General features: G+C 48.2%; 3 protein-coding genes across 4 annotated transcripts; 2 read left to right on the forward strand and 1 right to left on the reverse strand.

Moving 5' to 3' along the window:
• Nucleotides 1–61: 61 nt before the first annotated feature.
• Nucleotides 62–6,681, reverse strand: LOC128275717 (N-acetylglucosaminyl-phosphatidylinositol de-N-acetylase). Its single transcript, XM_053014315.1, has 3 exons — nucleotides 5,761–6,681; nucleotides 5,597–5,690; nucleotides 62–596 (listed from the first exon to the last, which is right to left on the reverse strand). Exons 1-3 carry the CDS (start codon nucleotides 6,503–6,505, stop codon nucleotides 425–427), a joined length of 1,011 nt encoding a protein of 336 aa, XP_052870275.1. The 5' UTR covers nucleotides 6,506–6,681; the 3' UTR covers nucleotides 62–424.
• On the forward strand, nucleotides 1,262–1,901 carry LOC128275718 (NPC intracellular cholesterol transporter 2-like). Its single transcript, XM_053014316.1, has 2 exons — nucleotides 1,262–1,368; nucleotides 1,454–1,901. The coding sequence occupies exons 1-2, from the start codon at nucleotides 1,296–1,298 to the stop codon at nucleotides 1,843–1,845; spliced, it is 465 nt and encodes a 154-aa protein (XP_052870276.1). The 5' UTR covers nucleotides 1,262–1,295; the 3' UTR covers nucleotides 1,846–1,901.
• A 704-nt stretch (nucleotides 6,682–7,385) lies between the features above and the next one.
• LOC128271535 (phagocyte signaling-impaired protein) lies at nucleotides 7,386–11,634 on the forward strand. 2 transcript variants are annotated; one of them, XM_053009108.1, is made up of 7 exons: nucleotides 7,386–7,589; nucleotides 7,915–8,632; nucleotides 8,693–9,089; nucleotides 9,164–9,359; nucleotides 9,424–10,661; nucleotides 10,735–11,008; nucleotides 11,078–11,634. In XM_053009108.1, the coding sequence occupies exons 1-7, from the start codon at nucleotides 7,541–7,543 to the stop codon at nucleotides 11,245–11,247; spliced, it is 3,042 nt and encodes a 1,013-aa protein (XP_052865068.1). In that variant the 5' UTR covers nucleotides 7,386–7,540; the 3' UTR covers nucleotides 11,248–11,634. The 2 variants fall into 2 exon arrangements, with proteins under 2 accessions (XP_052865068.1, XP_052865069.1); XM_053009109.1 differs by having other exon boundaries at nucleotides 10,735–11,002.
• The last annotated feature ends 128 nt before the right edge of the window (nucleotides 11,635–11,762 follow it).

Consider the following 11,762-nt stretch of genomic DNA (forward strand, 5'->3'; position numbering starts at 1 on the left):
CCAAACTCGCCGCAGCTGTTGATTTGTGTTTTTATTGATGAAAAATAGGAAGAAATGGGGTTGCGTAGCATACGTAGCGGTCTTATAATTCTATTTACAATTTTGCTTTCCTATTTATCGCTATTCTCTTTGCTGCGATGCGAGAGGCCGAGCAATGCTCGCACTAGCTGGCATCCGTTTGGCGCAATACAGGGGATAATTCAACTAATATTCCGTTAATAGTGTCACAGTCTTTGTGTCCGCCAAGCTGTCTGTTACATAACATTTCAATGTGCTGCTTTTTTATCTACCGACGGGATAGAAAAAGGCTACTAAGAGCAGCATTTCTATGGGTTTGTCATCGTTTGTTCGTTCTTTCTCATACGTCCGCACGCATTTCAATCTGGTCCCACGCGAACGGTGCGCCGTCGGATGCGTACCGCCTTTAAGTGTCCAATATCTCGAATTCAACGTCCGACTTGGTGATCTCGCGCAACGAGTTGACCACCATGTACCGGGAGAACACTATGTACAGCTTGCGGAACCAAACCATCTGCGAGCCGTGTAACCGCATCGCATTCTGCACCGCGCGGCGACCTCTCCAGTTGAGGATTACCCTAAAATGAAAACGAAAATTCCATTTAGTTTTAACCGACGTTAGGTACCCAAACCCATAGCCAGCATTGCGAATGAAATAAAGCCCAAAATTTCCACTTTCCAAATTACATCAAATTCAAAGTCCATCTAGGGAGGGGTGGCAGGAAATGGTGGTACTAACGGTAGTCGCTGCCTTCGTCGATTGCACTGATTATAAAACTTTATTGACCTGGCCCCATGCATTGCTGTACCTTATCACCTGCACAGGAACGCCTCTACTCTGCTTGGGACGCTCTCCACTGTGAGGACAAAAATCTCCCTCGGAGATTGTCCACAGGTAACGGTGTGGACGTCAGTGTGTAAGGTGTTATAATTTGATAACAAGAAATCGGAGCACTCGCAGGGAGGCTCGAGTGGGGCTCGTTGGAGAATAACGGTCCAAATATTGTTAAATTGATAAACATCGCTTTTTACTAAGATTTTTTTCCAAAGTTAACGTCACAATAGCGATACCCACGACTACTTATCTACTGTGGCCAGTACTACTTATCGACGTGCGCAGGATTAGAAGCGTTTCTAATCTAATCTACAGCAAAATGTCTCCTATAGCCAATGGTCAAGGCGAACGATCCTGAGACAGGTGCGGACTGTTTCGACTATTTAAGCTACCGTACGGTGGCACAGAATCATTCAGTAGTTCGCAAGACTCCAGCCAAAACATGTACAAGTTCCTGCTGATCGCTGCCCTTCTGCCGGCCGTTGTCTTCGGACAGAGTACCCCCTTCCGGCAATGTAAGTCGTGCTTCTTGAACCAACAAAGTGCGACGGAGGTACGAGAGATTGTTACATTTTCGTTTGGCTCCAACCCATTCTTTAGGCTCAAGCGGAGCTCCGGTTCCATCGAACGTCTACATTGAGGGCTGCACGGCACTGCCGTGCACCGTCGTTTCCGGTGGAACCCTAGTTGCTCATGGAAACGGAATCACCACGCCAGTAGCCACCGCTTCGGTGACTGCCCACATCGTTGCTCGTGTTCTTGGACTGGATGTTGGATTCGAAATTCCGGATGGTCTGCGTGATGCTTGCGCCGTTGGCATCAGTGGAGCTACCTGCCCACTGGCTGCAGGAACAACTTTCGACTACACTCTGAACTACTCGATGGAGCTGCCGCTGGTCGGCATCACCGCCCAGGTTGAGGTCGGCCTCACGGCTGCCGACGGAACTGCCATCACGTGTATTGAAATCGATGCCACCATTATCGCCGGATAGATAGCATAATAAAACCAAGGATTTATGAGCTAATGAACTAAATTTTATGTTTACATTTTTCCCTAAACTGGCCATGAAAATATGCTGTTCTTCTTCTTATCCGGCATCATAAGCACCGACCGGCGAAATACTTTCTACAGACTGTAGAATGACCTGTTGGACACTAATGAGTAAAGTGACCTGGGTCACACTAATGCGAATCTCCTCAGTTATGGCGTTGTTAATGCTAACCTTTGAACCTACTTTGGAACCGAGACGACTTGGAACTTTCGGCCACCGATTAGTTCGTCAACCCCACGTATGCTGCTCCCCGATGTTGTTGGTCAGTTGGTGGTGACACCACGAATTTGATCTTGTTCTCTTGCTCAATTCCCATGTAAGCCTGAGTTACATCGGCGAGCCTTCGGCCGATAATGTTTATGTCACAAGCATAGGCCGGAATCTGGTTGGGCTTGAAGCAGGCCAGGTTCAGCAGGCCAGGTTCCCAAAATCTACTGTTTGTAATAAAATATAGCGAAAGAATGTTTGTTCGTCTACTTTGAACTCAAAACGCGAACTGGCCGTTTATGTTCTCATTCCCAGCTCGACCACGAATAAATCACCGTGGTTAAAACCTTGCCGAAAACATCTCAGTCAAACTTTTAGGTCATGTTTGAAATTGGAATCAATAGACGCCAAGTTTCCATGAATAAAAGGGAATATTTTAGCATCATAACCATGATTTAAATATCAGTTTAATTTTTTAATAGGGCCCAACAAAAACCTGCTATTATGTTATATTATTTAATGACCGTTCTGTTACACAACACTTGATACTGATTAATTAGAATCAATTGAAGTACTTTATCGCGGTCGTCATTATTCTTGTTTTGTAAACCCGTTATTACGTCAATAAAGCAGCATCGTTAAGCTTATCGCAAGTATGAATTGAGCGATACCAGTAATTGACCTCCCAAGGTATCGCGCACCCAATTGACCCCCCGGCAAGTAATTCGCAAAACAACAAAAGACCAATGCGGATACTTAATCACTTAACAAACGCAGGATGAAGAAAAGCACGTACGTCACACGATCGACCAACTCCCGTCCAATGGATTAGCTATCTTATCGTGTTTTACAATAGATAATGGATGAAAACAGTTTCTGATACCATCGAGCCTTTGGAAAGTAGACAAAGTGGCGGAGAAAAAGTGAAGGAACTAAACAACGTAACTGTAACAATTGTTTTTTAAACAATTTTTTTGTTCTATTATGCACAACATGTTTCAAACCATACTACAGTTCTTTAGTTATTTGGTGATTCCAGCTTCTATTTAGTATGCGCCATCTCGTGGTTGACGTTCATGTACTCATATTAAATCAGAATCGTCCCCATCGTTATAGCTTTCCTCAAAAGGATAATCTACACAGATCTACACAGTTTTTATCGTAATAAAAAGCCGGAGAATGTTGTTTAAACCAGAAGCGCATATTTTACAATTCCTTGGGTCATACTTTGTGTCGCAGTTTTGCGAAGGACTGAATGCATCAAAGCTACCAACACACCATCCGATGCACCTGTGTTCTTTTAAGCCTCACAAAAAGTCTGCGTTTGCGTCTGCTTTATCGGCCGTTATCGATGATAAGATGATGGTGGGTGCATCGACATGCTGATTGATGTATTGCATCATTATTACGACGGATTAATCCGAGATATCCCCCCAAAGTCTGTATGTGGCCTTCAGAGGCTTGGTATTTAAGAAAGGCCAGCGCAGAACAACATTCAGTCAATCGTTGAGACTTTTGCAGAACTGAGTTTACTGAACAAACACAGAATCAACCATGTACAAGCTCCTGCTGATCGCTGCCCTTCTGCCAGCCGTTGTCTTCGGACAAAGTACTCCCTTCCGACAATGTAAGTCGTGTTGCTCATGCTACACATACAACGAGACATAAAGGTGTCTAACAGAGAAATTACATTTTCAATTTCCTATAATCCATTGTCTAGGCTCAAGCGGAGCTCCGGTTCCATCGAACGTCTACATTGAGGGCTGCACGGCACTGCCGTGCACCGTCGTTTCCGGTGGAACCCTAGTTGCTCATGGAAACGGAATCACCACGCCAGTAGCCACCGCTTCGGTGACTGCCCACATCGTTGCTCGTGTTCTTGGACTGGATGTTGGATTCGAAATTCCGGATGGTCTGCGTGATGCTTGCGCCGTTGGCATCAGTGGAGCTACCTGCCCACTGGCTGCAGGAACAACTTTCGACTACACTCTGAACTACTCGATGGAGCTGCCCCTGGTCGGCATCACCGCCCAGGTTGAGGTCGGCCTCACGGCTGCCGACGGAACCGCCATCACGTGTATTGAAATCGATGCCACCATTATCGCGGGATAGACACGCAATAAAACCGATACTTGAGTTATTGAACTGAAGCTTTTGTCGATTTTTTTATTGTCAGTTTCGCATTAATAAGAACATTAGATCTGAAATCAACAGGACTAAAGAAATGGTCGTAATGCTCAAAACCTAAACCACACATCGCTCAGCATCGCCCGTAAAAAGCACATTGTTATAGAAAGCCGCAGAAGATTAACATTGTGTCTGTGCAGATCGGTGGGTGTTTGTTGTTGGATAAGAAGAAGAAACCTCACATTGATTCTATGTTGACATTGCGATCCTTTCTTCGTTGTTATTAAGTCCTTGAGAGTAAAAATCGAGCACTAATCTAACACAATTTGGTCAACGATGGCAATCAACTAAAGGAAACGTAGAAAAACCTAAGCCTTGGTCTATTTTTTATCTACGGCCTACTTTGTTGATAGCAACGTGCACTTTTTTCGGGATTTGATTAAAAAAAATTTAATCACAGATCAAAGTTATTCAAAGTTTTTCTCCTGTTTTTTCAGTTAGCATTTGTTGTACGTATCGTTGCAATAGAATATCGTCGATACTAATGGGATACCCGTTTTTTTTGCAGCAACATGAAATAATAATTATATTTGTCGTAGCAGTTTATTAAGCTCAAGTGGTTCTAAATGTCGTAAGGTTGTAAACAAAAATTCTAACTAATTACTAGATAAATTATACTTTTATTCAATTTTTGTACAGTTGTGCCTTTTGAAAGATAAATACTGATAAATATTTGCCCACTTCTCAATTTGCAATCCAAGTCACCTATCACCATCTAACAATCTTGGTGATACGTTCCTTCCATAACATTGACTCTGGTCGCTATCAGGTACTGATGATAACACATCCGATCGACTTCCGATACCTTAAATCAAGTAACCCCCTGCAGACATTTCACAATCATCCCTTTCGTGCATGACCGGCGGTGGGCTACCCGTGTAAACAATAAAATAAATCGACGCTAAGAGAGGAATTTCAGCCTTTAACCTTTAACCAAAGAAGCTTGGTTCCAAGGTCTGAAATGTTTCGCCAGCACGGCATATCTAAAGGGTGAGCTGAGAATTTCCCGGTCAAAAGTTTTAGGCCAGTAAACCAAAATTTATCTTTTAACGCGGGCTTATTGGCAATTATCAAAGATAAGATTTTCGTCCGATACCGGTACGGTTGTAATATCCTATTCTCAACTCAAAGTTCACCGCTAACGTTTGGGCGGTTGGAAGAAAGTTGCGCTGTAAACCTCGGAACCTCGGAAACAATTATCGTTCAACAGAGCCAGGAGTGGCACTGGAAAGTCCAAACAGCCTACCGCAAGAAACTACTAGACTTTCGACATCTTAGGAAACTGTTTTCCACTTACCAATTTGTCGACAGAAGTAACGTCACCGGGAGATCGAATATCGAGATGTACTTTCGGAAAACGTGAACCGTCTCTAAAGTCAACACTTTACAACCTAAAACCAAGGAGAGAAACAGAGACCCATAAAGACTGGCTGCCTTGGTGCATTGGCATAAACAACGTACTGCTCGGTATCATTCCGGAGAGACAGAGCGATGCGGTCGCGTAGTAAATCGCGCAGTGGTTCGGGTGGCCACTAACGCCGTCCTTGTCGAACGTGACCAGCACCTCCACATCGAGTGACTCGATCTGTCGGAGCACCTGGGTGGCGATCGTGACCGTTTTCCATTCGGCCATCGGATCATCCTGCAGGTGAGTAGCGTTCACCAGCGTGATGTCTTCCGGTTGCACACCTAAACTTTCGCACGCATTCCACAGCTCCTGGCGACGCACATCCCCTTTCCGCTCGTGGTTGCCCTCCGAGAGACAGAGGACAAACACGCGACACTGCCGCCGCCGCAGTTCGAGGATGGTTGGTCCGAAGAACATCACTTCGTCATCGGGATGCGCAGTTACGAGCAGGGCCCGCCGGCACGGCGGCAGCTGGCTTTTTCGAAGCCACCCTCGGGTCCGGCCTGTTTGACCGTAGAAAAGCAATCGGTACAGGACGATGCATAGTACGCTGTAGGCAAGCAGAACCCATGCGATGTGATCCAGTGTTTCGTCAAAATGCACAAGCGCTGTACGATAAAATGCGTCTACGTAGGCGGCGAAAGTTGGTTGCTGTGGTTGTTGCTTATGAATTTCTGGGTGCAGTGCCGAGTGCACTGCTTGAAGGTTTGTCCCCGTAGCGTAAGGTTCTCCAGCGGCAGGTGAATGGCGAATGATCGCTTCACTATCGTTCGGATCGGACGGAGAAGGATGATTCATTTCCTCATTACGCACAACGCGTCATATGGGCAAACGAGGCGTTAACGTGTGCAGCTTCACTACCAGAACGGACCCAACTGGCCGCCCAATTCCAACTATCTGATCCAATCGGCGGGGTTCCTACTCCACGTGGGACCTGTTAGAAGTTCATCGTTTTGGGGCCAAAAGCAAATGCACTCTCTTTATCGAGGGCCAACGCAAACTACGCCAACCGAAGGCCTCACGACGTGGACCGGCACCCGTCCGATTGGTTGCTGACGATCTGTCCGTGGAGGGAAATACGAAAATAGCACAGCACACACGGTCTTCGAGGTTTTTTCGCGCGCAGGACTTTCCTAATTTAGACTCTTTCCGGATGCACACAGTCTTTGCCAGTTTTGGCGTGTGCTTTGTTTACCTTTTGGTTTTTTGCTTCGCCACTGGTACTACACGCAAAATATGCGGCCAAAAAACATTCACAGCTACGTTGATTGGACGAAATGACACAGGCGAAAACGGCTGTTTTCTATTTGGTTTGTTGTTCCTTTTCACGGGTTGCTTTTCCCGTGCCAGGGTGACCATAGGGTGCAGCGGCGAACAAACTCAATGACGCAATTGCATGACTGAATATTATAAAAACAAGAACTCTGACTCATCTGTGATATCTTTGTATATTACAGAACATTTTTTCGATCGTTTGAAGTTGCTCTAACGAATTTAAAAGCACACCCGGCACAGTCGGCGAGTCTCGCACGTTTTCCCAATGATGACAGTGAGGGGCGAACTCGCGCGAGTTGTCAAGTCGCGGCCACTTTGACAGTGTGGTCGAAGGAACACACTGCCGCAGAAGAGTTGTTCGGATTTCTGTGCTCCCTCCCCCCGACTGGCGGAAGAAGCTATCGAAGGTCTCGTGTTCGGCAGATTGCGGAGGGTTACTGCACCATTTACGGTAGAAACAGTTGTCAGAAAAGTGACCCGTTTCGCGACCGGAAGCTCACCACCGATTACGTACGACGAGAACGAGAAAGTTGCCCTTCAACTCCCACGCCAAACGCGATGCAGAACGACGAGCTAGTTGTGGAACGCAAACTGCGACCAATATGGGGTAGGTGTGCATAGTTTGATGAGCGTGAGAATTGGTCCACGACGGAGCGGAGCACCGCCAGTGCCGTCGTCATGAAGTGTTGTGAAATTAGGTTGCACCGCAAGCCGGATCAACACACCGCACTATGCATCCCGATGAACGCATCGCAGCATACATTGCATGTTGCATCCTACTGTTTTCATTTGCTACTGGAGGCTAATTTCCTTAGACCGGTTTCAGGAAAGCCGGCCGGCCGGGCGGCCTTTATCATCCCGTCGCATGCTGAACATTCTTTCCTCCAACAAGGAACTATGCACACGGTACACGTTTGTTTAACTATTTTTAGATTCGATCGAAATGGGAAATTACAAAAAAGCCCTGCAGGATGCGGACAAGATGCTGAAGAAGAAGCCGACGCTGCAGTGTGCCCGTGCCCTGAAAGCCTGGGCGTATTTGCGGCTGGGACGCGATGATGAGAGTGCCGCGCTGATCAGTACGCTGGAACAGGAACAACCCACAGAGCCGACGACCCTGCACGCCTTGACGCTCTGCTATAAGGAGATGCGCCAGCTGGCTCGCATCTGTACGCTCCTGAACAACGCAATCCGGCAGGTGCCGGGCAGTGAAGAGCTTCTGTCGCAGCTGTTCATTGCCTACATGCGCATCGACGACTTTAAGTTACAGCAAACGGTGGCGCTTCAACTGTACAAGCTGCGTCCGCGTAATTCATACTACTTCTGGGCCGTCATTAGCCTGGTGCTGCAGGCACTGCGCGGTCCGGATGCGAACGATGCGCAGAAGGCGACACTGCTGCTCACCCTCGCCCAGCGAATGGTGGACAAGTTCATCGCGGAGAACAAGCTCGAGTGTGCGCAGGAAGCACAACTTTACCTGCAGATACTGCAGGAGCAGCACAAGTATCGCGAGGCGTACGATTTTCTCACCGGTGCCTTATGCCAGAAATTGTTTCCCGGTGCACCGGTCTATCTGCGGATCGATCTGCTAAAGCAGCTTAACCGATGGGCCGAGCTAAACCGACTGCTGAAGGAGCTGCTACTGCAAGAGTACGTCCTTTCGCGCCAATTGCTACGGAATCTGCTTATTTACTGTTAAACTAATTACAGGCAAGATCGTTGGGATTACTATCAGGATTACATTGCGGCCACGTTCCGGCTGATCGAATCGGGCGAAAAGCCTGACGGGACCGATCATACGGTGGAAATGTGTCATGAGTTTTTGTGCGGCATTATTGAGACTCAGCCGAAAAAAATCCGTGGCCCGTACCTGGCCCGGCTCGAATTGAACCGATGGATGATCGAACAGCGGTACGGTGAGGAGCATCAGATTGGTAACATGGCCGACATGCTGGCGGAGTACTTCGAGCTTTTTCACGATAAACCATGCTGTGCGCACGATATGAAGCTTTTCCTGGAGTACGTGACGCCAGCCACCGAGCGAAGAGTCCTTGCGACGACACTGCTAAACGCGTCGTCCGTCACTTCGACCAGACTGCCGGGAAGCGTATGTAGCGATGCGAACGAAGGCGAACGAATGAGAACAATCTTTTAGAGGTTTTTTTTTTTAAATTTTTCTAGAAGGAACAAATGCAGCGACATATCTGCACACTACAAATCGCTCGCTACAGCGGGGCTCACGAGATCGTTAACGAAAAATTGTTGCATGCAATCTACACGACGCTCAGTTTGCACTACGAACACGGCTACAATGCATACGGGAAGGGGCTTCTCATCACCGATATGGGTCCATCGGATTCCTATGCCCTGTTGGCCGGTAGGTGGCTCACTGCTCGTGCTTCCGACACTCGTTTCTAACCTGAGCCTTCTGGCCATTCCAGCGCACATAATGTACGATCGTGCGTGGTGCTTGCAGCGCTCGGAGCCGGTGGTTGAAGCGCTCACGCTGCTCACCTATCTGCTGACCAACAGCCCGAACAACTTTCACGCCAAGCTGCTCTGCCTGCAACTGTACCACCGGCTCGGCCTCATCCAGCTGGCCCATGCCGTGTACGAATCGCTCGACATCAAACACATTCAGCTCGATTCGCTCGGGTATCTCCACTGCACCCAGCTGGTCGCTGGCGGGTTTCCTGCCATCGCCAAGAACGTGTACGAACGGTCTGCGTCGTTCTTCGTGAACGAATACGAAGGGTACGACGCGCTGCCGAAAGCATCGTACAACTTTGGAACCTACTCGAAGATAATGGAAATCGTCGATTTCCGGAATCGGCTCGCCAACAGTCTGCACTCGGCGCACGTGTCCGTCGAAGCGTTACTCCTGCTGGTGGTGGGTTCGGGGGGCACACTGGCCCAGTGTTTAACCGCCTACCGCCAGGCGCGCCCAGCAAAATCGGACAAGGATCGCATTGTATGGGACAAGCTGCAGGATAATCGCGATCTCACGATCTTTTTGTGCTGGGATCCACCGGCGGAAGACGGTGAGGAGAACGGTGTGAGTGGGGAAGGCGTCGCGTCGATAAAACCTACTGGTGCTGCACTCGAGGAGCGTCGGGAAGCCGTTCGAGCGGTCAGTTTCGCCCAAGAGTACGATCTGCTCCGTTTGCGATCGAGTTTATCGCGCTTGGTGTTCGGGCTCGTAGAGTTGCACATCCGCGGCTCGGAGGTTGGCTTCGGCACTGTCCGGGAACTGTGGTACGAGTGGACGAAGTTGACGGCGGAACTGGGAGATGGGAAGCGACACCAGCCGATCAGCGCTCGGTATCTAGTCAATCTGCTGCCATCGCGTTTGCACCTGTACCTGCGGCTACCGTATGGTAGCGTCTTCACGCATCTGGGCCATTTTGTGCTGGGCGTTTGGCAAGGTTGCATGGACGACACCGAGACAACGGATCTCCATAATGGTCCCAGTAATGGCGGTAGCAGCGACAGCATTAGCATCAACTCCGTCGAAGCTACCGATAGCCTCGAACGTCTGACAGCGGCGGCCGAACGCTGCGCAAAAGATGTGCAGATCGTGTTCGAGACGATCGGTCGAACGATCGAAACGTACAACGAGTCGGTCGATCTGCTGTGGAGCTGGAAAGTGACTCACGAGATTGTAAATGGTTGCGTCGAGGTAAGTGCAATGCCAGTTAGTTTCTACATCTACAAGCCACTCTTACGCGATGCCATATTTCCCGTTGCTACAGATTCTCTCACTCATGGTGTTTACACTGGCTGCCTGCCATGAGTACGCGCAATCGACAGCAACTCAGAGCTCGACGGGCGGCACCAAGAAAGCCAAGAAACAAACGACTGACAGCTGCACCAAAAGTGCCACCAATAATTCCACCGCCAACACTGCCTCCTCCACTGTGCGCGCTCGTAGTATCGTGCCCGAAAAAGAACGCCTCCCACTCGTGACGCTGGTGTTACGTGAACTTAAGCAGAAGATCAACGAAACGGATACATTGCTCGGTATTGGTAGAAAGCATCGGCCAAGAAGTTGGCCGGTTTTTATCTTCCTTTTTTATTTCTCTTTTCATTGCACAGCCTCCTGGAAGGTGCCGGTCATCAACGAAGCGTTGAGCGATGCGATGGAACGCTTGTCGCTGCAGGAAGGATCCGTTAGCGCCAAGATCACTTCCAGTATGAGCAGTGAAGTGCGAGAACTGCGTCGATTGCTGAAGGATAAGCTAAAGATGATCAACAAATCGATCTAGTAACCGTACTCAGTCCGATTTTTCGCATCACCACCGTTTCGTCAACCCCACCAATCATTGCGGTAAGTCGCCGTACGCACGGCGACTCGACTTTCCCTCAGTGCACCTCTTCGTCGTGTTGCCCGCGTGCACCCTCTGTTACGTTCTTCTAAGGAAAAAAAGCTTTTGCCCGCAGAAGGCTGTTACCCTGTCTTTCTCACGTGGCCAATCTAATTATCTTGAACCACACTTTGCATTCTGCAAACCACAAATGTTCGTGGTGCTCTCACCAGAATCGCCCAATTGCCTACTTGATTAGTTGTTTTGTTACATAAGTTTTCCCAGACACAGTGTACAGCGTTCTTCGAACAGAACGCACCAAATAAAGATGATCCACTAAGGGGGCCTAAATGAATGATGAATCAAATTAAAAAAGGGCATTATGGTTACATTACGAAACAAATTTCAGTTCATAAAATATAAGTATATTTTTGACATGTGTCTAAAACGTACTCTGCCACAAGGGTATTATTTTA

Source organism: Anopheles cruzii, chromosome 3, assembly GCF_943734635.1.
Source record: "Anopheles cruzii chromosome 3, idAnoCruzAS_RS32_06, whole genome shotgun sequence".
NCBI classification, from domain to species: Eukaryota; Metazoa; Arthropoda; class Insecta; order Diptera; family Culicidae; genus Anopheles; species Anopheles cruzii.

Coding starts and splice junctions, on each gene's coding strand:
- LOC128275717 (XM_053014315.1), bottom strand. CDS start 6,505: ATGAATCATCCTTCTCCGTCCGATCCGAACGATAGTGAAGCGATCATT. Junction 5,691..5,760: donor CTCCGGAATGATACCGAGCA/GTACGTTGTTTA, acceptor CCTTGGTTTTAG/GTTGTAAAGTGTTGACTTTA. Junction 597..5,596: donor TTACTTCTGTCGACAAATTG/GTAAGTGGAAAA, acceptor TTTTCATTTTAG/GGTAATCCTCAACTGGAGAG.
- LOC128275718 (XM_053014316.1), top strand. CDS start 1,296: ATGTACAAGTTCCTGCTGATCGCTGCCCTTCTGCCGGCCGTTGTCTTC. Junction 1,369..1,453: donor GAGTACCCCCTTCCGGCAAT/GTAAGTCGTGCT, acceptor CCCATTCTTTAG/GCTCAAGCGGAGCTCCGGTT.
- LOC128271535 (XM_053009108.1), top strand. CDS start 7,541: ATGCAGAACGACGAGCTAGTTGTGGAACGCAAACTGCGACCAATATGG. Junction 10,662..10,734: donor TTGTAAATGGTTGCGTCGAG/GTAAGTGCAATG, acceptor CCGTTGCTACAG/ATTCTCTCACTCATGGTGTT. Junction 11,009..11,077: donor GGATACATTGCTCGGTATTG/GTAGAAAGCATC, acceptor TTCATTGCACAG/CCTCCTGGAAGGTGCCGGTC.